At 43.0% G+C, this 27837-nt stretch overlaps 1 protein-coding gene across 3 annotated transcripts; it reads left to right on the top strand.

The window, feature by feature from the left end:
- Window positions 1-501: 501 nt before the first annotated feature.
- On the top strand, window positions 502-27688 carry LOC136776353 (uncharacterized). 3 transcript variants are annotated; one of them, XM_066731809.1, is made up of 2 exons: window positions 502-765; window positions 22427-27688. In XM_066731809.1, the coding sequence occupies exon 2, from the start codon at window positions 22497-22499 to the stop codon at window positions 24441-24443; it is 1947 nt and encodes a 648-aa protein (XP_066587906.1). In that variant the 5' UTR covers window positions 502-765; window positions 22427-22496; the 3' UTR covers window positions 24444-27688. The 3 variants fall into 3 exon arrangements, with proteins under 3 accessions (XP_066587906.1, XP_066587904.1, XP_066587907.1); XM_066731807.1 differs by lacking the exon at window positions 502-765 and adding an exon at window positions 13713-14236; XM_066731810.1 differs by lacking the exon at window positions 502-765 and adding an exon at window positions 19521-20456.
- The last annotated feature ends 149 nt before the right edge of the window (window positions 27689-27837 follow it).

Raw genomic sequence — 27837 nt, forward strand, 5'->3', positions numbered from 1 at the left:
AACGCAACTTCCTCTTATTACGATACGTGACTCGAATGCGCACCCTGACCACCAGTGCGAGATTAATTCACGTTCGACCACCAATCTTTCCTTTTTTCCTACGAATGCCCTACTACCTATACCTATCTCCCTTTTGATCCAAATCGCATCAATTCTCACCAAATGCATTCCCTTTAAGTACATCGTAATAAATCAAAGCGATTTTGTATTATTTCTATACGTAAACCTCTATGTTTTAATATAAACTGTAATCATTGAATCGTCCATCATTTCATTTTGTTATTTTATGGTTTTTGTATCAGGCACGTTGCGCGTGACCTTAAAATCAATTTTATGCAAGCTACTTTTCATGCAGTCGTTTGACTCGCCGGAGAGAGCGAAAGTGATTTTTGAATAAACGGAAGCGTAATGTCGTTTCGCGGGTTGAATGGTGGCGCCGCCAGTGGCAGCTGGCAGAACAAACGCCAGAGTTTATTTTATGGACAGGCTTTGTGGCGACGACTGGCACGAGCACCAACTCTCGCGACGACGAACACTCTCGGCCAGGAGAAACGCGCTGAAAGTTTATCTAATTAAAAGTAGTGCCCGTTGAAGAGCTTGGATCGTATTGTTTGAAAGGTGAAATTGTTGGGGAGCTGGAGTTTCGGTGAATATCGACTACGACACGTACAGTGGAGTGCACGAAGCTTAAATGGAGAAGTGCCGGACGGTTGTGCTATCCAAGTTCTGACTGTGTGTTACCGGACGCTTCGAGGGCAAAGCAAGGTAAAAGCTCTCTGTCCTATAAGCCTCGTCTGTAGTTATTTACTGTGATTGGAAATACATTAGAAATTCCTATTTTCCGTTAGTTTCCGTGGCAAACGGACGGGCATGCTATTTTCTTTCTCCTATAAAGTGTAATAAAGAACAGATACAGAGTGATTTTTTGTCGAGAAATATTTGTCTGCTGGAAGGAAGGGAAGAAGGGAAGTGAAACAGAAGTACATTGTTGCCACTGCCTCTTGTATCGTTCGTGCTATTCGTACTTCTTTAGACTGCTTTACACTCTGAGAAGCGTTTAAAGATTTATATCTTGCTCGTTTTGTCTTCAATCATACGGTACACAATTTAGTGTATCGTTGGATGTATCTAATTATCAACAGTGATATTGACAAGGGCATTCCATACGTTGTAACATTATTAGCATGTGCTTGAACCTACACCGAAAGTCGATTTCTAAATTAAAAATCCGTACGTATTTGAGTATTTGAGTGTGGAAGAGAATATAGCTGTGAAGAAAAATGCTAAAAGCATTGATTGAAGTTGGTCACGCGTTGTCTAAAAATATCGTCTATAATAGGTAGAGCGCGGTCGATCAATGTTGAGTGTGAGGAAGCGAGCTGCTTCGGTTTACGAAGGAAAAGAACAGTTTTACGAAGATTTCATCGATTCGTTGAATTTGTCTCCGATTAAAGATATCTAAAGCTGACGTGAGCTAATTATATGATTGCGAGAAATAGAGGTCCTACACATTAGACAGTAGGAATATAATATGAGGATGTTGGTGAGGGTAAGCTAATATAGGAAGGGTGCGCAGACCTTGGCTTTCAGGTTATAAGTGGAACATACCCGATCGATACTCGCCCACGACATTTCTTTGAAACCCGCGAGATATTGAACTTGCTGAAATCGTCTCGTCTCGTCTCGTCTCGTCTCGTCCCGTCCCGTCCTTACTTTCAACGCTCTTGTCCAAACGGGCAATGACCTCGTTGAATTCTCTTATTTACAGAGTAGTGGCCACCGATGGCCGGCGCTCTTTTAAACCGTCGCGCGGCAACTCCTCTAACAATTACACTTTAGCAGAAACGATGATAGCACTAATTACTTTTACTGGAAACGCTAATTACTTTCCATCTTACGCGGCACTTTCGCGTCTCGCGATCGTACCGGATTTTAACGGAATTAAGTGTCGCTATTTAAAAATCACCTACTTTCACATTTCTCTCAAAACTTTTCACCTTGCTACTCTCTCAATTTTACTGCAATTTATTATTTCTTTTTCTATCTTTCCTTGCGTTTCTCAGTTTCTTTGGTGTCAATCCAAAATTTAGTTGCAAAAAATTTTGTACAATTTTAAGGATATGAAACTCTTCGCGGAAGGCCAACTTTTACTTATTTCACTATGCTTCAAAGCGGTACAGCGTTGTTTTTTCTTGTTTTTAATAAAAAGAAAAATTATATTTTTCTCTTTGTGAATAATTTGAAGAAACGAACGCCTTGTGCAGGTCTAAACGAGAATTCGGTGGATAATTTAAGACCAGAAAAGGACGAAGGAAAGAAATACTTGAAAAATGTAAGAGATTTGCCTCGATAACTAAATTAGGCCTATAAAATCTAATTTAAACCTGTTTTAACGATATAAGATAGATATAATTAAGTATAAAGGCTTCATCCCCTTTTTGCTTTTATATACCGACAAAAACCTGTGCGCATAAAAAATGTGCATTGAATTGCACTGATTATAGGTTGTTCCGTTGTTCACTTTTTCTCATATTAAATTATTTAAAACTGTATTAAATTGTACCTTCGTCCAATAATCACCTTACTTTTTTTCCTGGCTATATTTTTGCTTATTTAGTTTCTATTAAAGTTTCTATAATAATTTATATAGGATTTTTTGGTAAGGGTTGTGTAGAAAAATAAAACCTCTGTTTAGTAACAGTTTAATGTCGCTATTTTACTAGATAAAATAAAACAAATTTGTACAGGAATTTTTCCCTCGATTCGTTGATCCAGGCACAACTGGTACTGAAGAGTAGTGAAAAGTGTGTGTGTGTGTGTTGAGGCACACTGGAGCACTCTGGACTGGATTGTTCAAAACTGCTCCCCCTTGATCGTTTGTCTCTTCCTATAGATGTCGCGCGCTGCGCATATTCCAATAAGGACCATTATTTCAAAATGCTATATACTTTGATCCTTATAATAATAATAATAATACTTTAAATTAAATAATTAGAAAAATTGATTAAATTTCTAACTGTCCCCGGTATTATATTGTGCACAGTCACGCTCTGATAATTTTTCTTTGAGATTTAATAAATTCAATGGAAAATTAAACTGAGCGATTAAAATAACATGTACGTTGTACCAACAAGTAATATGATAAGATTAAGATGCGTATAAACATTAATTCTTCTTCGCTGAAAATAATAAGTTTCTTTCTATATACACAAGACTTTACGATCGACCAAGCGTTTTCTCAGTTTGCCGAATACTATGTTTACATCTCGATACCTTTTGCTGCGGCGTAAAATTCTTTTTTCTATACAATAGATAAATGTGTTATTACTGTAGAAAACCACGTGGTAAACTCTGCGATATTTTTCCCTGGAAAAAATGACTTTTACATAGCACATCCATACATATATGTTCATTGTATTAGCAAAATATTCATGCAAGGAATTTTGTTGCTGATCTTCCAAAGCACAAAATCTGAAGCAGGCAATAACACAGAATCCAATGGAGCGATGATGAGTGATTCCGTAATGATTAGCATATATTTGTCAGCAGTAAGTCAAGACATGGATATTTTCGATAAGACAAAGTGATAAAGTTTGGCGTGGAAGAATTTAGGCCAGGCGTCCTTGAACCGATTCTCAGAAGGAAATATTTCCGGCTAAATAGCTGTGCTGCGCGCGAGATTTATTTGCTTGCGATAAGGAAGTGGTGGTAGGGAGGAGGAGGAGGGGGGGAGGGTCGTCTATACATATATATACATAAATAACTTGAGCAAGGTAAGGCCGATAACGGACTTTGGAAAACGCTATCATCCATCCATCCCACGCTACGCGAAATCATGTACCTCTCTGTCGCAAGAAACTATATATATATATATATATATATATAAACATACGATGATGAAATAACCGAGTAATTCGCGCATTTCGCGTGTCTTGAAAAAGTGAAAAATCCATTAAAAACCTTCCGAGAATCTCCAGACTATTAAAATACAGCTAGAGTCTGTATAGACAACTTGGAGTGATTATAAGCTGCGGACGAGACACTCAGGAGTAACCCTACAAAGCTATATATATATATATATATATATGTATATATAACAGCGATGTACATCCTTGAGATTTTCTCATTAACGACCAAGAACGAACTAGACCAATCGGAAAATGAGATATTTTTAGCTCCTCTTCGGAGTCTCCATGGAAGAAAGGATAAGGTTATTATAGTACCGAGAAGCCCTTTGAAGAGCTGCCAGCCAAGCAGGCAATGCTCCATAGATATATATATATATATATATATATATATTTAATTCCTTTTCTGACGATTCAAGTGATTGGATAAAAAATAAATGGGCATCTGCCGAAAAAGATTGGGAGGACGGTCCTTCCGAGAACCGCAGGATGATGCACCGACGATCTCGATTCTCGACCAGCCAGCAGCCAAGTATGCACCACCACTGGGATCGAATCGCTAGACCAAAATAAAAGAGACTCCCAGATTTCATTCGAAACTCCCGGCTATATATATTTCTCACGCTAATTTCTCCAGAATTTCCTCAGCTTCTAAAAATCAACCATTTTTATATTCAATTTCTGGTATTACAACTCGTTTGAGGACAGAGTCGACGTTGCTTCTTCTTCTTCTTTGCCACCGTTGCGTACCAATCGTAAACAGTGCACCGGTGTACAATAACTAGTACAAAACCGTCGCGCTTATATTCGTGAGCAGCCTGAAAACATTAATCACTCTAGCAGCGAGAAATCAGTTTACCGCAGGAAAGAGGAGACGATTGTTGAATGATACGAATATATCTGCACGTGAGAAATTCCTGGAAAATGCACTCGTGCGAAATTTTGGTGCTAGGCCAAGTGCGCTCGTAAATTCGTTTCTTGAAAAATTACTTCGAGCAGTTTCACACACATATATATATATACATAAATAAATCAGTAGAGCGAGAGAATTATTCGTGTTGAAACGAAAGAGATATTATATAGGTTCGCGAGGAACGTGCAAGCTGCAGAGGGATAAGCGAGCGAGACGCGTAGTTGCAGCTTGGATTCTGATGCATCTGCCTCGGTGTACCATCGGTGCCGTGGCGAGCCGGCTCAGCGGGATCGAGACGGGAGCGCGAGCGAGCGAGCGACTGTAGAAATCTCTTCCGAGAAGTCGATAAGCTAAAGCAGCCACGCAGTAGTCAACCAGCCGAAAATCTCATCCGTTGGACGGGGCCCGTTCTCTCGCTTCTCGCTCGTTGGCTTACGTCCTGTGTACTACCCCGCTACCTGCCTGAACTCGACGAGGACCCACCCACCCCCCCCCCCCCCCGCTCCACCCCAAACTCCGAGCCATCGAGCAGCAAAACAGCTCTCGAAGAGTCTGGCTGGCTATTGGCTCGAGAGAGCCTCGCGCGGCTCGCTCTCCGCACAGTCTGCTGCACTTCTCAGTTCTCACTGGCTTCGCTGCTTCCCAACTACTCGCGCTCTCGCTCGCGGTAATACTCTCATCTGTGACTCTCCGAGTCTCTCACCTCCCCCCCCCCCCTCCCCCTCTCTCTCCTTTGGCTCCTCCGTATACTCTAGCCTGGCCATTCCGGAACGAAAGGGATCCACACGGACGGCCGACTATTCCGAACCAAACTCGTGCCATCTTTGTTTGCCTCAACGTAAATTCCTATCCCCGAGCAACTCGTTCATCGAACCTAACTGCGCATCCCTTTCTTTTAGATTTACATGAGCAAGCAAAAATATCTCTTTCTCTCGCTCGCTCCACTCGTGGCCGTTAACCCTTATTAAACTTCCTATCCCCTGACATATTATTCTCGGAGAGATTGAATAAAGAGAGATTTCTGGGATCATTTCTTAAATGGTTGTAGATTTTGATAGAACTTGTGTAGTTTTGCAGGTACTTTGAATTTCAGTGGGTCAAAGTTCAATCGTTCTATCGGCATTGACCTCTGTCCATGGTTGTGATTAATCAGACTTTTTTTATCTTTAACGATCAAAGATTTCTTGGATCGAACGATTCCTTTATTCTTGGTATAAATCTTGAAGAGTTTTTATCGTTGAATGGATAGAAAGTAGTATAACTCGAAATAAGGAGAATTCTGATGCGCGTCGTAAAGGAATTGGTTGAATTTGAAATATTGCAGGCAAAGTAGCGAGAGTCTCTATCCGGAGACACTTAATTCCCTTTTTTTGTCAGGGTCTAGAAACCTCCGCCTTTTCCCTTCGAATTTAATAACCTTTTCCACGAAGCTCTTCCGACGGTCGGGGGACTCTAAGTAAATTATAAGCCCCAGTTGAGTCGAGTCGTACCCTCCTTCCCCTTCCTCTACAGGTGGTTCAATTATCAACGCTGTTGCTGCTGCTGCTGTTGCTGCTGCTGCTATTCTATGCATTCGAAAAGGAAACCTTACCTCACATTTTTTTCTTACAACACAAAGTGTATTACTATATCTTATATTATTATCGCCGAGGTGCCAGATTAAATGTTTATTTCCTCCGGACATTTATCGCTGCACTTTTACAACCTATCAAATCTTTTTAACACTACTCGCATAATTACTATATATAGTATATTTAAATCCCAGATGCAATTGTCCTTTAAAATATTTTAGTGTCTTCCACGAAAAAAGCATAAAATTCCAAATTGAACTTTGCACGATAGTCCTATATATTATGAATTTAATAGTTATAGACCAAAACTATATATATAGCTATAGAATAACTCGTCGTTATAAACCAATCAAACGCTTTATTTCGTCATCCTTTTCCACTATCTTTCAACTTACAGTTTACATGAAATTTTACACGCATCTGTCCAACGAGACTCAGACCTCCTCAACGCTGATGTACGGAAGGAATTCTTGAAATTTTTCAGAAAATATGAAAATATCCTTGGGAAGCGCTGCGCTCGCTTCTAAAGCTATATAGATATAGCTATACCAAAGTATATAGAAAGAGCAACTAATCCGGTACGCGGTATTGCAGCGAGACTATTTATAGTGAGATATTACGAATAAGCGCATAGAATTTCTCGGAATCCACTAATGGCTATCTGCTCTCAACACTTGACTTCCCTCGGCATAAATCCATACGTGTCACGAACGCACCCGGTGAACGTTCTCCGGCCAGAGTAGGATGAGAAAAGAAAGCGGGGAAAGAAATGCCAAGGACGGACTCGTAAATATATATATATATATATATATATATGAGCAAAAAGAAAGGGACCAGAGATCCGCGCGCGACCGCGATTATTCCACCTAATAAATCTATAGCTAATTTCGCTGGAGCGAGACGCACGGCACCGGGGGATAAACCATAATTTCGAAGGGACAAGCTAGTCTTTCGGAGAATTACGTCTCCTGTTTTATTCCAAAAGTTTTATTAATGATTGCAACGCTTGATTGCGTCTTATATACGGTTTATGCACGTCCAAAAAATCTCTGTGCGAACGAGCGATTAATAATCCCACGCGGAAGCTTGAGCGGGGAATGAGGTCGGTACACGTATATATATATGTATGTATATTTGTAGGATTGGTGCGAGAAACTTGGGAATTATATATGTGTAGGAAGTAGGAAGTGGACCGTTGCAAAAATGACGAATGATCGTAATATCGCGAAGAAAAGTTGCACATGTGCGGAATTCTTCGAAAACTATTTTGCACACTCGATCTCTTGCATGTATCTGCAAAAACGGTAAATTGTCCGTGCGTCGTTCTTCCTTTTCTTCTCGATCTTGTTCTCCTCTTATCTGCTGGGATATATAGTGTCTCGCGTTACGTTTATGGATCAGGTAACACCGCTTTATAATTATTCCTTGCACGTGGAAAAACAAGGGAATATATATTGCACAAGGTAGAACCCAAGTAGAAAGGGTGCACAGTGATCCTGAGGAGAGAGACGCTGAAATTTTATGCATTAATTTGTAGCCTCTTTAAATTTCACCTACTACTCTCGTTCTCGTTGAAATTTTAAATATATATATATATATATATATATATAATGCTTTCTCCGGCGCGCGATAGCGTATATATACACGACGTTAAGCATTTCATTTTCATCGTTGCGTTACTTTGAACTTTGAATACTTGTAACTCTATATATCCGAGGTACGCTTCGCTGTATAATCGATGGTTTAAAATTTTTAGTAAATCTGTTCCGCTGTGAACGTGACATGCGTCGCGTGGTCGAATACTTGTTTCGTAATACTCTAAAATTATCTCATTTATTTCGGAAAATATCTTAAATGGTCTGCAGTTTTTTTAAGTACCACGGCTCGAGCGCGACCGTAAGATTTATCTCGAGGCAAAAAAATATAAAAACGTCCCGTCCCGGGTGGAGCGCGCTTGTAAAATATCCAAATGTCAAGTAGAAAGTGACGTTTCGTGATTTCTAAGAGAAACAATGACCGTAATAAAAGATAATCATAGCGCGCTTTAAATTTAAATAATCGCACTTTAATTATATTGTCTGGCTTATTGTCACGTTCTATTTACAGAAAAAGTTATGCGTGTAAACTTGAGTAGCATGCTTGTGTATATGTACGTATACACTACTGCAGAACAGACAGTGGTGCGTGTGCAGTGGTTAATTTTCTACTTTCAAGTTCTAAGGAATTATATTGTTTGCGATGACTAGCCTTTGTTTTTATCTTTTCCGACTAAATCGCATAAAAACGTAGCGTACCCTTGTACTATACTTGTGCCACTTGTTTTCTCTGAATTTTTACATTGAACGATCGTGTAGTTTTCGCCTGCAGAATTTTTTGTAGTCTAAACAAGTCAGACGGTCATTGTTGAGATTTCTCCAAGCGAATCAACACCGCCAATTGCAATATACATCTTTTCACACTCAATGCTTTTCAGTCTGCGATTCTCTTTATTTTATAACCAATCCACGCGGGCGTACTGTAATTGGGAGAAAATTCAGCGAGGAGCGTATCGATGATGGTGAAATGGAAAATTATTCATGTACGTACGATCGACGGAGCACGGAAGATGTTATGCTTTTATGGTGCACAGTTCAAGCGTTTCTTGTCTGAAACAGCAAGGTCAAATAACTTTCAATCAAGGTCATCCATAAAAATTATTTTAGAACAAAAGAGCTATCTCTTTGATTTGCAATGGGACGTAATAGAGTGACATTAGCTTGACCTTGAAACGTCATTTGACAGCTGGACGAAGGTCACTTGGAGTTTTCACATTAAAATGAAATACCAGACTTGTTTTATTGCGTATTCTTTAAGCTGGATCCTCGAGAGCTTTCCAAGAGCCTCTCTTTGACGAAAAGAGGATTTTCGAAAGCTCCCGAGAAGTGTCAGATACAAAATGATGTAATAATTAAAATACAGGGTGTTTCGTTCAAAGAATCTCAAAGTAACCTTCGTTTAACCATCGAATGACGTTTCAAGGTCAAGTCAATGTCACCATTTTATGCCTCGTTTCAAATCAAGGGAACAATTTTCGTTCGAAAGATGTTTTCGTAGATGACCTTGGTTCACAGTTATATCTGACCCTACAATTTATTCCTCTCTACAACCTCCCTAATGATATAATAACAATATAATAGACTCTAAGTAAATTTCAGCCTGGACTGTACCGTAACGCGTGTATACTTGAGAAAAATATGCTTTAGCTAGCAACAAGTATTACGAAGAAACTGGTTATGGCCAATCATTAAACAGTACAATACAGAGGGTAGGCTGGTTGCTCGCTTTCCAGGATTCGGTAGAACGTTACCAGATTTGCTTAGAAATGGAACACAGATGGTCTTTCTTTCAGAAATTTCGGTAGGGGGGGAGCAGGATTTTTTCTGCGAAGGCAATCTTTAGCGGGACTCTTATCGTCGTCAACGGTCGCCATTATATGGTTTTCCGAAAACTTTTAATCGGATCTTCGGTAATAAACGAATAAACTAGGTACAAGAGATATAATAAACGAAGGATGAGGTATATGATGATTGGTGCAGGGTGAGGTTCGGATCAGGGACGGTTCCCGTGTATCAGGGATTCCAGTCTCCAGTGCCTATTTCATTTCCAGGAAGCTTTTACGCCCCCCGGGGACAATAGCAGCAGGAGAGCCCGCCTGGTTCCGTTATATTAGGGAGACAATGGAACGCATTGTGCCCCCTGCTGTACAATACTGCAAAACCAGGCAGATTTCCTGGAAGTTTCTCAATCCCTTCCCCCCCCCCCCCCCTTATTCGCTTTTTCATAATCGCTATCTCCAGCGACCCCGCACGCTATCCCACCCTCCCCCCCCCCCCCCCCCCCAAACAACCAAGCGAATATTTGCTAAATCTAACGAGACATCGATGCGAAATTAATAGATGCGATAAAATATATAAGCGCATAGCGAGAAAACGTTACGTTCGAATCACAGGATTTCCTCGCGAGCACAATAGCGATGATTAAAACGACTGGCGAGGAAAAATATATACGAGGCTTTTTTATTAATCGCGTCCGAGAAAAGACGAGCTCGAGTGGGAAATTAATAGAAGAGGAGTCGAGCGAGTCGACGAATTCAATGAAGAGCTTACCGAGAAAAGTGGTGGTGCGACGGCGCGTTACAATATCGAAAGCGAGCACAAGAAGCATCGGCGCGGGAACAAAGAATTTGTTATCGAGAAAAAATATTGCTCTCGCTGTCTCGCAGCTGTGACCCGCGATTGCGAGAATCTCCGCCGATCACCCAAGAAACAGAAACGACGACAATTCTTTCGACCAATGATCGATCGGCCAATAAAGAAACTCGGTGAGAATCGTTGTGGTTCCACGATAGTCCGCAACTATGGAATGGGAATGCTGCTCGAATCAAAATCATTCTTGGAAGCTGATTGAGTAATTTTCTTGTTTATCGTTGCTTTCAAAAGCTCTTGTATATATATATATATATATATATATATGTATGTATATATACATATGTACAGCGTCTGTTGTAGTACATTACAGGCGTTATATAGTTTTTTACGCGTAGCCTTATATAGGTGAGAGGCTGAGAGAAATTTATTGAATGATCTAGGACGAGGAAGAAAAAGAGGAAGATCCAAAGAGGGAAAGGTGTACAGTGGGCGAGAACTTATTGTCAGCACGCACACACACGTGCTTTTATGCTCGTGAGTCACCACCAGGTGTGCGCAGTCCCAATCATCCAACGTCTTCATTCTCTCCTTTATCCTTCCATCATCATCATCATCATGATTATCCACCTCGTGGAAAATACATAATCACCGGAAACACATGGATCTCCTCGAACGCGCGAACCTTCTTAATTCTTCATGCGCAGCTTTAACAAGTCCCTCGAGAGAAGCTTTAAAGCTCTATCCGGTTATAAATTTGCACAATTGTCGGAGGATTCGCAGATTTATAAAATTAGCGAACGGTCATGGATGATTTCAGTGGAGAGGAAATTTCCGTCTCTTTCTTCGACTCTGGGAAGATTCCTTCGTGTATCGGTCTGAGGTCATCATTTCAGCTTAACTCTTTCGGAAGAAAAAAATTGTGGTAATAATCGAGTAAATGATCAAATTCTACAGAAGAAACCGAGAGTCGATGAAAGAAAGATCGATGTACATGTAAATGTTACAAGGTACGATAATAAAAAAGAAACAGGATCAAAGGTGAAGCTCTTTGGCAATCGAAATGAAATTGGATAGGGTGAACGCTGAAGAAGAGATCCGCAGGATTATCTTTCAGCATCAGCACACGGCCCGTTCTCCAGATTTCTGCAGAGGCTTTCTTTTATTCCAGGAAAACCTTGCGTTTCCTTCGCAACACTGACGTATCATCTATACATATATGTAAACACGCAAATTGTCTTCCTTCTCTCATCGCGCGACAGATATACATAACTAGCCTAAACTGGACGGATTATCATTAAAATCACCGTTACTCTAGCTGGATAGCAACGAGCGTTATTAATTCCGCGTAGTCTGTTAGATAAAACTGCACTATTACTCTCGTAATTCATTGGAGGCATGCCGCGCAGAATATACGGTAAATTAAATGTCTCTCGTGAATTTCACGACGAGTTTTAAATTTCACATCCGCAATAGCGATTGAGTCGAGTTCGGTGAAGTTGGCAGAAAGGCGGCGCGCAGCGGCAGTCGTTCGTATATGCATATGTATATATATATATATATATATAGTACACTGTATGGTAAACAGAAAGGGTTTTACATATCATTATTCTTCGTATTGTTTGACATGGATAGTTTCCGAGTACGGATGATTGGTTGTTGTGAAGGAACCGTGGTTATGGGGGGGGGGGGGGGGGTTGTCCTTATTTATATTTGGCGGCAGTGGCAAAAGTGGCGGCGCGACGGGAGACGCGACCGAACGAACCGACAAGTGAAAGCCGATGCGAGCGTGATCGGCTGGCAAGCATCGCACAGGCATGGTGCACGATATACGATACTCAACGATAAATAGTACACATACGGGTTCGATGAACGGTCTATAGCTTGATTTCCTATCTAGCGCCTGACAATTTTGGTGTCAGCGCGCGTTATACCGCTGCTACGCGGTTATATTGTAATGAAGGCGTTGCCATTTATAGGCTCTATGTACTTGTTCCATAGCACGCCATTACCAGTTATAGAGAAAGTGCTTCTGAGAACATGATTTTCCACGGCACGTCAGCCACGATTACGATCATTAAACTGGCATTTAAAATAATTCCGAGTAAGATCGATTTGTTGTAACGTGGAAAACCTTGAAAATTGGAGCAGGGGGTAAGCCATAAAAAGCGGGACAATCGAGTCCCGCGAAAGCCCGATACTTCTCCTTCTCTCGGCCGCGCGTTCCAATTCCAGGCAGCGTAATTATTGTCCTTTGAACCTTTCGATCGAGAGGATGCACGTATCGAGTATAATATGTGTGTGGGATAGTTTTCTCGGTCGATCTATCGCGATGCATCGTTATTCCTCCTTTATATATATATATATATATATATATATATAGCCATTGCTTCCGACGACGCGACTCGAAAATTAACGGGGGGGATGAAAAAAAAAGTGTAGTCGAGATATCATAGGTAGACACTTTCTTTTCCTCGAAAAGCAATGATTTTATTCATATAGGTAGGAGATAGAAGAAAATTTTGCCGCAATGACTAAGCGGCCTTGAAAGTAAAAGCTGGTGGTATTAAAGCGCTTTTAAAATAGAAAATAAACCTATATCTGTATAGAGAACGACCGATAATGAAATGGGCGATTCGCGGAAGCATAGGAAAGATCGTAGAAACGGAGAATAATGAGCTAGGTATTTTGATAAGGTATTAGAGAGCAACCAGTTGGAAGGAATCCACTTTTCCCCGAGAGGCATAAACCTTTCCATTTAAACTGACACGCCGGTGCGAAGAGTGGGAGTGATGCTCGAGTCGAGGTTGCCTTCAGAGAAGAGAGGAGGCCTGTGTCTGCCTGCCTTTCTTTCTTTTCCTCGCAATTTCCCTTTACTTGGCCCAAAGCGCTGTGCGCGCTATGCTCTCCAGTATTCTCTATACTATAATATAGCTATGGGCCAACGTTGTAACGTTTACGACCAATGGGAGAATCGAACGGATGCCCCACCAGCCCTGCCACCACTTGCCAGTGGCGCCTCGCGTGGACTACCTAGCAATTATAGATTCATTCAGCTGAGAGAGTCTCCCCCCCCCCCCCCCACTCACTCGCTCCGATCCGAACTCGTCGACGGTCGAGCGAGCGCCGAGCGAGCGTCAGCAGCGACACTCACTCGACTGACTGCGAACGCGCCAAGCGCGAGTCGGTCGCTACTCGGTAGTCACTCGCTTCGGTTGAATCGAGTTCACTCGATGCTTGCCTCGCCAATCGTGCGGATATCGCGTCTGGGACTCCACAAAACTTGGCAAAATTTCGACAAACTCTCGCGTTTTGTGCACTCTACGCTCTTCCGAATCTTTGCGTGGATGTTCGCGTTGTAAAATTGCCTCTCCATCACCGAGTACCAACGTACAATAGTAAAAGTGTGCTGCTCGATTCAAGGAAAGCTTCATAAGCGAGATACTCTTGACGAGAAAGAACACAGTCGCTGGAATTCTGTTTTCGAGGAAATTGTGAAAGACGCGTTATGTGACTTGTAAAGCATCTTTGGATTCTTTGTACACACGTGTTTCCAAGAAAATTCTTTGTGCATCGACAATCGTTGTTTTTCGACAGTGTGGGATTTAATCCGATTTACCGTCGACGCTCCAGCTTGTTGTGGTTTTTTCCCATTTTTTCCCGGTAAGCCATAATAATACGCTTTGCTCGAATACGAAATCGAGAAAAACGCATCGTTCGTTTGCTCTTTTTTACCCGCGTTCTTTTTTATTGTTTACAAACATAGTGATCGCGATTCGTCGTGGAATTGATAATAATAATTGACTTGCGAGTAAGCTGTGCGAGCACCGAGGTATTTCTCCAGGCTTTGCACACGCTCTATGGTTTAAATACTTATATACTCTGTACGATAAATCGAAGCATCTTTTTTCTCGAGGTTTTCATGGAATTTGAAAGGTTGGAGCGATAGGCGGTGAGGCGAGGGAAGTAAGTGGCTTCTACATCGGATTTTAAAACCGGTTCTCTAGAGTGATTTGAGCCGTAGCATGGCGCGTACTATATACATACAAGTTGCGTGACATAAGCTCTACGTCAAAGTCTACTCTCTGAATTGCTCTCCCCGGCAATCGACGTACGCGAAAGGAAGGACCGACGAGTTTGTCGGGGCTCGAATCTTTCCGAGTGCAGCTGTCAAATCACGTCGCTCCTTCGCTCGCCTTGCAAGATACGCGCTCTCGAAGCTTTTCGAACATTATTAAAACCAAAGCGTATACAGCTTATAGCTATCTGCTATACTCTTGCGTAGGCGCTATCAAGGTGAGATTGAAGCGCGCCAAGAATTCGGTATCGACGACAGATAAGAGCAGCCTATCTCCGATGTACGCACTGCATAGCGTCGTTTCCACGAAACTCTGATTAACTGGGAAAGAGAGAAAGCGATAAATTCAGGAACGAAGCAATCCGCCCGAGCGCCCCGACCTCCTCTAACAACAACACTTTACCGCAATTTCAACAACTCGTTATAGATAAATCCCATTGGATCGGCAGCCCTGGAGGATGAAAGGACGATGCTCCGATGAATTCCATCTATATCCATCCGTCCCTCTCTTTCTCCCCGTGTCCGTGCGTCTGTGTGTATCGCTCGAGCCAGTATAGGTTCTTCGGCTCGGCGGGCTCGGCTCGCCTCGGAGAAAAGATGAGCCGAACCGCGAGCCCCCCCCCCCCCCTCCCCTCCTCGACTCTACCAGACACTCTCTTTTCGTCCCTCGCTCGGAACATTCCAATTCCAACGAGCTGTGTGCTCCGTACCTCCGTGATAGATGGATCGCGAGAGAGAGAGAGAGAGAGAGAGAGAGAGGAATAAAATGAAAGAGTCCTCGATAAGTAATTGTTGCCGAGAACTGAGAGAGAAAAGAGCTGCTGGTGCAGGCTAAGTGCAGGTAGCGACCGATCGTCCTTCCTGCCTCGCGGGCTAAATCCCTTCTCTCCTGCTGCTCTCTCCCTCGTCACACACGAATCTTCCCGATCGAGACAAAGAGAGAGAGAGAGAGAGAGAGAGAGAGATTCCCTAATAATATTCCCTACGTGGAAAAACACGTTTTGCTCGTCTCGTCTGGTCTCGTCTCGTCTTGGCCTGCTGATGGCTACCGTTTAACTTGGTCTTCCACCAACTAATCTTGCCTTCTTTTCTATTCTCCCCGCCCCCCCCCCCTCCTCATTCTGCTTCCCCCACCAAGCCAACACTCAATCGCTTACTTGGAAGCTTACGCGTATGACTTTCTACGACTGCGCGCTTGGCAACTCTGACCTCAATAACCCGCCGGTTCTTCGTAATTTGGCAGCAATGTAATAATAAAAGCGCTCACTTTCGCGGAATTTAATATCAATTAAAAGTCTCACGACCGGCTTTGTTCGACCCGGACACCGTTATTTCATTTCCCCCACTCTCTCGCTTTCCAATTTCCCATATATGTATGTACTCGGAGACATACGTGCAGGATACGCGTTTTATCACTGCAACTTTCGCAATTTCAATTTGTAATATGACTCGTGTACTTTGTAAATAAATATTACGACATTTTAACACAGGACAGGTTTTTTTTGTTTAACAATTATTGCTATTAGTCTGCATCTGTTATTCTTTTTTCTTCGTTTTTTTTTTAGTTTAATAACAGAGCTGTGGGAATTTTTTCTTTGATTTTAAATTGAATTGAGATGACGGGACGGGACGGAACGGCGTCGTTCCGGAAGAGAGCGGTACAATCGACAAACGCCCCGCGTTTCTCTTGAAATTCAATTTGAAATTCATTCAGTCCCTCGATTTACATCTTGATTTGAATCAGCACGACCCTGATAGCTGTAATCATTATCGCGTTCCGCGAACCGTGCGTGCTTCCTCATTATCTTGTTCGAACCGACTCTAGCCTCTTTTTTTGTCTTTCTTATTCTTCTTCTGCTTCTCTCTCCTACATTACTATTGCAAATAAACATTATCAACAATAATACGAGCGCGATGTTTAATTCTCTATTCAACCGCCGAACGATCCTCCTTGGACGAATCGCTCGTGCAACGCGTTCGATTTTCGAAAATTCATTCTTAAAAGCGAAACTCGATTACGCACTGTTCATTATGGATATGTGCATGTAAATCGTACCGAGAATGCTGCATTTTTTTTCTTCCACATTCTCTCCTACATTGCAATTGTCCATTGAAACTCATAGAACGATCCTCCTTGGAAGAATCGCGCGATGCGTTTAATTGTCAAAATTCCCCTCCATAAAGGCAGAACGCGATTACCCTGTTAATTATGGATACGTGTAAATCGTAGCGAGCATGCGGCAATTAAAATTAATTGCTTAACTAGCTAGTCCACTCTGGTTTCAAATGAAACGAGAAACACTTGGCCGAGGTAAACTGTAATAATGAGAAATAGATGGAATTATAATAGTGGCTGGCTAAAGCATAAAGAAAGTTTAAAATGATCGAGGACATGAATTTTTCTGCCCGAGAGAAAAGCAAAACGTTACGCTCTCGTGACAATGTCAATCCTCGTAATCGTAAAATCTCTATTGGGAGTAAATTCCTCGAATCTATGACTTTTTATGAAATTCCTTATCGAACTTGGACTCTTGCTGAATATTTCATAACTCGATTGGTCTGAAATAAGCAGATTCGCTAATTCATGGCCAAACCGTTATTCAAATATCACTCGATTCCTGACGTCATATCCCAGTTGGTTCTTCACGGAAATGGACTGGGAGATAAAGGCGTGAAACGAATTTTTCTTGCCTCTTCGCTTAGCGCATTCTCGATCCATCGACCTCGCTCACTCTTTTTCTCACACACACACACACATACCCACCCTCGTTCCTTTTCTTACAACGACTCCCGCAGAAACGTCGTCACTGGAATTCACGAACGAAATTCTCGCAAGCTCTATATAATTATAATCCCGTGCTCCTTTTCAATGATCGAACAATTTCAATCGCTTCGTAACGATCGTGATTTATTCGTTTAAAAGGCACCTACGCTACGTGCACGCATAGCGGATTCCTCGAGTAAGAGGAAAAAAATTTCACCGGTCAAGCTGCATCAGCATATTTACGTCGGAATTTCAATGTCGCGTGGAATCACCTCGCTATAATGAAATTTGATTTTTCTATCAGCAATGTCAGAGACAGAGAGAGAGAGAAAATAACTTTATCGCAGGACTCGATCAGTTGCGCGTAGTACCCTGTATATACCGTAAACTATACATATAAATAGTGCACGTAACCATCCAGCTCCTATTGCATATATATATATATATAGAGAGAGAGAGAGGGGGGGGGGGAGGGAGGGAGAGATTAAAAAAGAAAGTCCGGAAAGCGCTTGTTGCGCGATCAACCTTTTATTCCAAGTTTACTTATTGGCTACAAAGTACGTGTTTACGTACATGTATTGTATGGTCAGGCAGGCTGGCTATGCGCGCGCGCACCTCTTAGAAACGGCAGACGCTCAATGCGTCACGCCTCGATCGCCGTAGCTCTGACTCGTCAGCTGATTGTCAGCGAATCTACGTCAGCAGAGCCCGAGATCTATATTTTCCAACATCTTCCTCCTTTCCTTCTTCGTCCATCCACCAAATAATTTCCATTGAAAACTCGCGCGTCTTTTTGAGCACACGCGGCACGTATTAAACAAAAGCAGCTTTTCCTCAAACACATATACGTTTGCGGTTAAAAAACATCAATGTCTACAACCATTATTTTTGCGTCTCTATTCGCAGATGACGTGTTTCGTGTTTCAAAACGAAAAAAAGAGAGAAACATCAATCGCCAATTTCTCTGGAAATGAAAAACGAGTTTACTATAAATATACAAGTTTTTTTTTGTACCAGGCGGTGCGGTTTTTTCCAAGAAAGTCTATACAACAGATCCTATTGTATTCGTGACTTAACAGTAACTTTTAATCGAATGCGAGAAATAGCCATTTAACTTTTATCTTCCCAATAGCGTTGTGCAAAGGTACAAAGTTTTTCTTGCGATTAAATATGGTTAATGGATGAGGAGAAATTGGTTAATCGTATAAATAATATTATAGAGTCGAAGGGTTTCTGCGGCCATAGCGTTGCACGCGCCGATTAATCGACGGCGCGCGCGTGCAAGAAGAAGAATTCTGGAGAACAATTGGCCGTAGGTGTTTCTCGCGCAGCACGCGCGTTCTTCTTCTCTTCCTCGGGCTTGTGTTTTGCATAATACTCTGCAGATATATATTGACGATATAGGGAGAATAAAATTGGTTGGAGAGGAATCGCCTCGGTACCAGCAGATGCGTGCTTCTTGCGATATCCTCCGTCGAATATAAACCACTCCAAATTTCTTCTCCTCGTACACCGCGCTCGTTTAAAATCGATGCGCAGATGGCCTTTTACGTGCCTTCGTAGCAGCAACAAGGCAGCCATAGAAAAAAAACAACAACAACAACGACTCGGAAGTCTTGGAATTCTCGGAGATTCTTGCATAATTTCATTAGCAGCGGTTGCTCCTATTGTGCAACAGCGTATGTGAATTTCCGAGAAAATTTAATGATATCACTGAACGATGGAGAAGGATTGATAAAGGGGAATATTGTCGCAGCGATAAAAAGATGTTCATTTACCTTTTGGTCGCATGGTATGGATTGCTTTTTAAGAGTTGGAGCGTGTGTATGATTGATGGAATAGTGAGAGGGGGAAGGAGGGGGGGGGGGGGCAATGCGACGACTTTTAAACGGGGGCTTGGTCTTCTGGCATTGCGACACACTATACGATTAAAAACGACGAAGATGACGATGGCGATGACAACGACGACGACGACGACGGCGACGACGGTAAGACTGTAGCTAGCGTTGCGGTGTGGTTTCTCGGCCTCGAGTGGACTCGGCTCGACTCGACTCGGTTTCGCTCGGGCCTAACCGAACGAGCGAACCACCGACCGACGAGAGAACCAACAAGCGAGCCAGCTGCTTCGTGGAATCGTTGCTTCGCGCTACTCCAACGATACTACGAAATCCTCCGGCAACAGAACCAGTCAAGCATACACACACGCACGAACATACACGCATCCGAGCTCTCCTACGGCATACAAAGAAACTCCCATACAAAAACTTAAATATCTCTGCTCACTTTATATCCCATATTTATATAAAATCAGTAGCATTCAGTACCGGACGTGTTTGGACGCTCGAAGAGTCGACGGGGAGTGTTGTTGTTGCCGAGTGAAAGAAAGAGAGGTATTATAGAGTCGAGCGAAGAGTGGATGTGGAATCTAGCTCGTTCGGAGACACGCGTGGCCAGTCAGTAAGTCAGTCAGTCAGTCAGTCAGTTAGCAGTTAGGTAGCAATTCCACGATTTGCCTTGGCTCAACTTGCATCGTTCGCTTTGGTCGTTGGCGCGTAAGAAGAAGAAGAAGAAGACGAAGAAGAAAATTCCCTTCTCACTTCTCACAATATCAGCATCAGTGGAGGCAACGGCGGAGCTCGGCTCAGTTGCACGCGAGACTCGAGCAAGCAAGCATCGGTGGCGCTCTCTTCGCGGTCGTCAGTACAGGCAGATGTACATAACCTATACGACCTACCGTGCGCGACGCTATACTTTCCCAGCGATTCTTCTCCTTTCCTCCATCTCTTTATCAGCGAACGTGAATTGTAATCAGTAGTGCGAAAAGTTTTGCCAATCGTGCCTGATATTAGTGGACGGTGCGAAATGTAGAGCCTGCGATAAGTGGATCGAGCGATAGAGAGTTTTTCAGTGTGCAGCTGCGACGCGACGCGACGCGGAGTGACGCAGTGGGGGGGTATATGATACTATATAGCACAGTGTATATACATATGGAGGGGGGAGGACAATTTATTCTTAGAAAGCGACGTTGTTGCATAAAGAAGGTAATTATTTAGGTATAATTCGCCTAGGTTGGAACGGCACGAGAGAGCATGTCAGACAAAAAAGAATCGCTGATGGCTTGCCGCTAATTCCCGGTAGAGCTGCGCGCTCATTAAAAAGGACGAAAGTGCGGAATGACGAGTATGACAATGAGGCGTCGCGCGCCTCGCACGCTGCACGGTGCCTCTCCTCGTGCCAACTCGCTAGTCGATCCAATGGGAAGGAAGTCGTCGAGCGAGAGACCATGACACTCGCGTTCCGCCACTTCCTCCTGATTTACTTACAAAATTACGAATTCAGCCTCGCAGGAAACTCGTTCAATTCTCCATCGAAGCAATAAAAACGCTTTAATTAATTTTTCATTTTGCACAACCACGCGAGAACTTTACGACAGAGACACAATGGAGGGGCCAACACCTACTTTGAACCGACCACGCGACGATATCCTTGAAAGATTTTCTTTCGTCTTTTCTACACGCGCGATTGCGCAACGCTATTCCTTTCTCTCTCCCGCACCTTTTTTTTCGTCATTCTAATCTCACCGACGCGGACGTGTCTCTTCGTTCTTATATATATATAGCTTTTTCTCCTCACTTTCGTCTCTATATATACATATAGTACATACATATACCAGCGGCAATTGCAAACGGAATACTCGAACGCAATCGCCCTTTTTCCTCCTTTTTGTTTTCTATCCTTACTGGGCCGGCTCGCCGCTCGCGCCTCGCACTTCCATTTTCATGAACGGAGTCGTAAATACGCGAGTGCCAGGGGAGGGTTATCACGCTCGGTTTTATCGTTGAGGCTTCTCGGTACGGAATCAATCCATTAGTTATTGCTATTAATGAAAATTGGACAAATAATGTTTTCCCGAGAAATCATTTTTATGCACTTATGTCTCTTATCGGGCGCCGGTGGATCGGAGCGAGGACAAGAAACTGGCCGAGTTTCTGATAAAAAAATGGGTTCACTGCGGTGTTTGCCCTGTGGATATCTCGACGAGAAAAGCACCTACTATCTTCTCTCTCTCAATTGTTTCTTCTCATTTATATTTTTTGAAGTTATATTATGAACTTGTATACGAAGCTAATAGTAAGGCGGTGCTTTGCGAATCAAAATCACGCCAATGGAATATTTTGAGAGAATTTGAAAAAGGTAAATAATAAGAGACGCAAGAACGCGTTTTGAAATTTCGCGATAAATTATTCTGTTTACCAGCGGCTCATGGAGCATCGTCAACTTTATAATGTTCTTCCTGATGCGCAATATTGCAAGGCAGCTCCTACGTATCCGGAGGATTTCTCGAAAAATTGTCTCTCTCTCGAGTGCGCGACCGAGCGGGGAGGGTTTATATACTCGGCCCCCAGGAGCCAATTCCCTCAAACCGCTCGGCCTTCTTCTTGGAATCGGAGACCCCACTCGTTCGTCCGTCTTCTCTCATCCTTTATTTTCTCCACCTCCATACATTTTTCACAGGCGCCAGCACGCGCTCCACCAGTTTACAGCTTTCCAACCCACACATACACAACTATATATCTTTTTCTCAATCCGTACACTTATACCAAGTTTAAAGCCATATATATATATATATATATATATAATCAAAGAAAAGCTTGTCGGTGAAAGTATTTAGACCATCGATCGAATTCTCCCTCCCCTCGTCGATGGACGTTGAATCGTGACGATAATTAATAAAATCCCGAGAATTGGATTAACGAATCTAAGTAGAGCGAACAAGTTTATCATCGTTGTACTCGTTATCGATCGGATGATGATTTCATCATCGCATAAATCACTGTCACGCTTGTGCAATCGGTTATACGCTATATATATGTAGTACTCGTCGAGAGAATTATCGAGGTTGCAGCGAATCGCGAAGCGAAGAGTTCGGTTTGAAAAAAAAGTTTGAAATATTTAAGAGAGAAAAAATACTTGAAGAAAAGTAAAAGAAGTTTTTTTATTTATTGTTTAGATCGGTCGAGGACAATTGGTATGCTGATTTGCACGTGGTCGTCGAGAGCCGATCAGCATCGAGCAGCAAGATGTTGAGTGTGATGTGCCCGAACTGTCGTCACCGGTTCCCAGCTCCAGGATGCTGCAATCTGGTTGGCCAAGAACAGGAGCAGAGGCAGCGACAGATTCGTCCTCCCAACTCGAGTCACTGTTTCTACGGGGGTGTCCTGGTACCCCGAGGATACACCAGCGGCGGCGGCTGCTTCATAAATGCGCCGACGATCGTCCACGGTCCGGCGATAATACAGACATCCGACCTCAAGTCCCAGCTGGAAACGACCCTGCTGAACGGCGCCGGGGGACAATGTCGCGAGGGAAGAGCCCTCGAAGCCTCGAGCACGAGCCACCACCAGAGGAATTTCGCCTGTCGAGTCTCCCCCGAGTGTCACATCACCACAACCTGCGACCTCACCGGGGGCAGCGTCACCATAACAACTCCGAGCATCCAAGCCGGTGGATGCTTGATACAGACATCGGACTCCGCTATAGTCGTGCAAAGTCCGCACATCGAGATCCGACCGAAACTCTCCGGAGGCGGCTGCTTCCTTCAGAAGCTGTCGACGGAGGCCCAGGAGTCCGAGTCGGTGGACACATCCTTGCTGATGGACGAGGAAGACAGCTTTGGTAACCTGATCGAATCCTGCTGCGACGCGCATCCTCCGAGTGGATGTCAAGAACTTCCGGGAATCAGACGGAGCGATGACCTTGTGTGCAGATCGAGCAATGCGAGATTCGTCGATTGTCTGCAGGAGAACCTGGCGAACGAGGATTCTTTTTGTTCTGGTAATTGTAAAATGGCGGCTGATAGGGATTGTGATAAACGGTCACAGTGCAGGGATCAGAAACATCATTCGTTCGCCGGAAGGAAGAGTTGCTGCTGTTCCTGCCGTTGCTGCGGCTGTGGATGCGACTGCGGATGCTGTCGCTCTAACAAAACTCCGCCTCGGTCGAGACAGGCCTTGAGGAGCTGCGAGGCTACGATGAAGAGTTCGCCAGGCGCCATGGAAGACCTACCGGATGCCACGAAGGATAACAGTGCAGAGACGTCGCTGATAGAATCGACGAGTAACCTGCAGATCGCGGTAAACGCCACTGTTCAGTTACCGGCAAGTTTGGGCCAATGCACTTTGAGCATAACAGCATCGACCAATGGGAACGCCCATGCAGCATTGCCAAGGGAAGAACGTCGCGATTTCAATACCAAGACTTTGTTGAATGGCTGCGAGGAGAAAGAGGAGGAAGAGGAGGAGGAGGTGGTGGTTGAAGAAGAAGAAGAAGAAGAAGAACAAGATGAAGAGGAAGAGGAAGCAGTCAGCAGTAATTCCTGCATGACCAGCAGTGTCGGTAATAGTTACGAGAACATGATCGCGAACGAGAGGAGGGACGGTACTCCCAGTACCCCAGTTTCCTGGTTAATGTCCAGCAACTGCCCATGGGGATTCGATGCCTTCCTGATGGACAGGGACACGTCCAAGCTCTCCGAGATCAAACGTCTCTTGCAGACCTGTGGCTGGTATCACGAGGGAATCAGCTGGCAGCAGAGTGAGAACCTCCTGAAGAACGTGGCAGTTGGACGTTGGCTGATGAGGGACAGCTCCGACAGCAGATACACCTTCGCCGTCTCCGTTCAAACCGAGCGAGGACCCACCTCCGTCAGGGTCCTCTACCAAATGGGTCGATTTCGACTGGACGCCGAGCCGAAGCTCGCTCTGAACATGCCGCTTTTCGATTGTCCCATTAAAATGCTCGAGTACTACGTGAACTACTCCAAGAAGATCGACGAGAAACGCAAGGAAGTCTGGGTGGACTACAGTGGCGAATTGTACAGTCAAATCTACCTTACCAAGCCGCTGCTCAAGCAGGTCAGGTCGTTGTCTCATCTCGCCAGATTGGCCGTCAACAGGAACAACCTGCCCACCGATCATCTACCACCGCTTATCAAGAATTATATCGCTGAATATCCGTATACGCTCTGAATAGTCTTGCTGCATCTTCCAGTCTCTCTTCTATGCATATTACACAATTGTTAAGATATATCGCTTGAGTAAATAACCCCCGAAAGATTGCTGTCCTTCTATCCGCACACGTTAGGGCACGCGCGTGCTAACACGCAAATTGATTGTAGAAGGTTGATCGCAGGTTGCCAATGTGAGAGACTATGCCCTGACAAATGTACCGACCCCGAACAACGTATACTATACTTGTAAGAGAGCAATCTGCATTTTACTCTGACGACAACGCGCTAATTGTATGCGTATGAGAGAAAAGAGGGGAGAGGGTGGCGACTAACGTAAGATAAGATTAACGATAGAGAAATTGTCCTCTAGAAAGAATTATTGAAAAAACAAAAACATAATGAGCTTTATAGTCCGATTGCGAATAACGTAGAGAAGCTCTTTCCCAAGTTTTTCACTGATAGCGATCTTATACATATACTGTCGTCGACCTGCCTCTATCGACTGAAGCATTTTAATATATTTATTATAGATATGTCTATTTATATATAGTCTGTATGTATAATATATATTTTTGTGCTATACGCGACTGTCTAATGCCATTTTGATAACTGTTCGTTTATTGTATCCAGCTCTGTGTATATAGAGTAGCCAATTATCGAAAAGCGCGAAAGATCGGTCAATGTGCTCTCAACGGCCTTTGGTTTCATAGCGTTTTCACTTCGTAGATGTGTAAGTTTTCAGGCTGAGCGTGTTGAGTGAGTGAGAGAGAAAGAGAGAGAGAGGGGGGGGGCAAGACTGCAGGCGATAATTGGCACGACAAACGAGCGTACAGATGGTAATGTGCCAGACGAGAATGGCCATTAGCGAGAATCAACTCATGAGCGGAAAAACCTTTCGCAATTTTGTTCGTAAGTTTAGTCAGCATGTACATATATGTATTACATGTATATGCATATATAGCATAATGTCGTCGGCCAGCGCTGATCGTTTCGCGGCCGATCGTTGGAACGGATCGATCGAGCTATCCAAAATGAATCGGAATTGCATTCCAGTTGTGGAAGTAATTTTCGCACTTGGACATGTAAGGATGATTCCTCGTCTTTGGAGAGTCCGTCGTTTCGCGCAAGATAATCTAATGATTTAAATCCCCGCTGCCAAGATCGCCGAATCTGAGCAAAAACAGATTTGTATATATATACATATAAAAGAATTATTGTATGTGTATATATCGTTCGGAATATATATAGGGTACCATTTACATACCCTCGTTGAAACGGCGAATTTATTCTAGAATCGCGCACTCATATATCCTTACCAAGTCTTATTAACCGCGTCGAGAGTAAGACGCGCCAATTTAAATTACGTGTATACCATTTTGTAAAGGCACTTATGCTTCGTATCTAGCAAATCTATGTATCAATATATCTAGATAGGAATTTAGGAAATTTCGAATTGACGCTGACAATGGACAATTGTAAAAAATTAATACGAGAGCGAGCGGCCGGAGAGAATTATTTGTACGAGACACGCCAGACGGATCAAACAGCGCGTAGAATGTACGAGCTGCTACTACATGCTTATAGGGTCGCAATACACTCGGAGAAGAAAAGCACGAGCGTTCTGGTTAGCATTGACCGACTTTACTGGCAAGTTGCTCGCTCGCCACTCGCTCTCGACCTTATTCATTCGGAGCATATTCGAGCAACGTTAAATCAGCTTAGGACAGTCGATGAAACACGAAGGATTCTCATTAATTTCACCTGCAAATTCAACTGAAGAAAAGGTCCCATGTACAGAGATAACGCTCGTTCAAATTTATACATCAAGCGGCAGAGCGCGAGCATTCTGCTTTATCCACAAAGATATTAACCGTTTCTCGCTAACGGAAGCCACATTAACGACTAGTTTGAAATAATAAATAGTATATATATATACATATATGTATATGTATATTGTTCTCTAAACTCAAAGAAACCTACGTGACCTTGGCGCGTTTATGAGGAAGCCGAATGACTTTGATTCTTGTGGAGTGAGAGAGAAAGATTGTGCGTGAAAATGATTAAATGTAATACATATAGAGCTATATATAAATTATATGTACGTACTCTGATCGCTGTTGATTGCGTTCTAACTTTGTATACTTTGTCCATACCTTGTGTATATTATGTGTGTGTAGAAAGTATATTAATCTAAAACGCCATTTCCAGCGGTGACTGTACCTCAGTGTATGTGTATATATATACATATATATTAACGCGTGCAGCGTTTACGCGTCGTGTGCTTTTTTGTTTATAATTCTCTTTTTTTTTCTTTTAATCAAACGACTGGTGTCTCTATATTAGAGACCTTACTACAATCGGATCGTTGAAAATTGCATTGGCGCGCGGGAGCGCTTAGTGAGAATTTTGCGGGCCAACCGATTAGAGGCTCGTCAAGTTCGATTAACGCTGTGAGTTACTGTATAGCTTCAACGCGTGCAACAGGTAATTCGTTTTCATCGCGCGAGAGCTCCGTGAAAGCTGTTTGATCAATCCTAAACTGGTTGAGAGATTTGAACAATCAGTCGATAATAAAGCTTAGAGATGTATAATTATTTGTTGTATTCTTATATGAAAAAACGTACGGATGTCTTTCACAGTCAATTTGCATCCGACTTGATCGAGCAGAGTCCAAGAACAACCAGTTACAGGTATATAGTTAGTATGCGAAGAAGAGGTGAAGAACCTTATTGTAAAGAAACAATGTTTTACAATTGGTAGAACGTTAGATTAATCGTTTCCAATTAATCAATTGAGCGGACTGAAGTGAGATACGCCTGGGAATCTTAGCTTCCATCATGCGTACGTCTTATCCAAATTTAGGTAGAGACTGATAGGGCCAAAAACTGCCATTTGCGAGAAAGTACAGTAGGAACATTTTGTGGCAGTAAGAAATATATATATATATAAATACAATCCTCCAATAAGCTGTAATAATTGAATAGAGGCACAGTTCCTTTTTAACGAAGCTAACGCATCGCAGTAAAGAACCTGAGAGACACGTATCCTTCGTGTTATTTATGGAAGATTTCGGGCTTTCCGTTAAAGAGGGTCCCTCTGCTCTTCTTCTCCAACTCTTTGGCCTACCGAGTAAATCTTATTTTACCTAATTTATCAATTGTGAACTCTCAAAGATCATGTACTATGTATTTTGTATCCCGATGGCGAGATCAGTGTATAGCAAATCACACAAGTTAAATTATTAAAAATCCTATTTATTATCAATTATTCTTTGTCACACTTATTATCCTGTGCTCCACAATTCCTTTCTACGCAAACGATTTAATCGAGAAACGATGTGGATTTATTTGACATGGATCAAGGACGATTCGGAACGAGCCTGGACTCCCTGGACCAGCTACAGGAATTAACGG

Source organism: Prorops nasuta, unplaced genomic scaffold, assembly GCF_024137725.1.
Source record: "Prorops nasuta isolate Cenicafe-Biocafe unplaced genomic scaffold, Cenicafe_Pnas_1.2 PNAS00009, whole genome shotgun sequence".
Taxonomy (NCBI): Eukaryota; Metazoa; Arthropoda; class Insecta; order Hymenoptera; family Bethylidae; genus Prorops; species Prorops nasuta.

Bases quoted from the DNA above. Each gene is read 5' to 3' on its own strand.
- LOC136776353 (XM_066731809.1), top strand. From the start codon at position 22,497: ATGTTGAGTGTGATGTGCCCGAACTGTCGTCACCGGTTCCCAGCTCCA.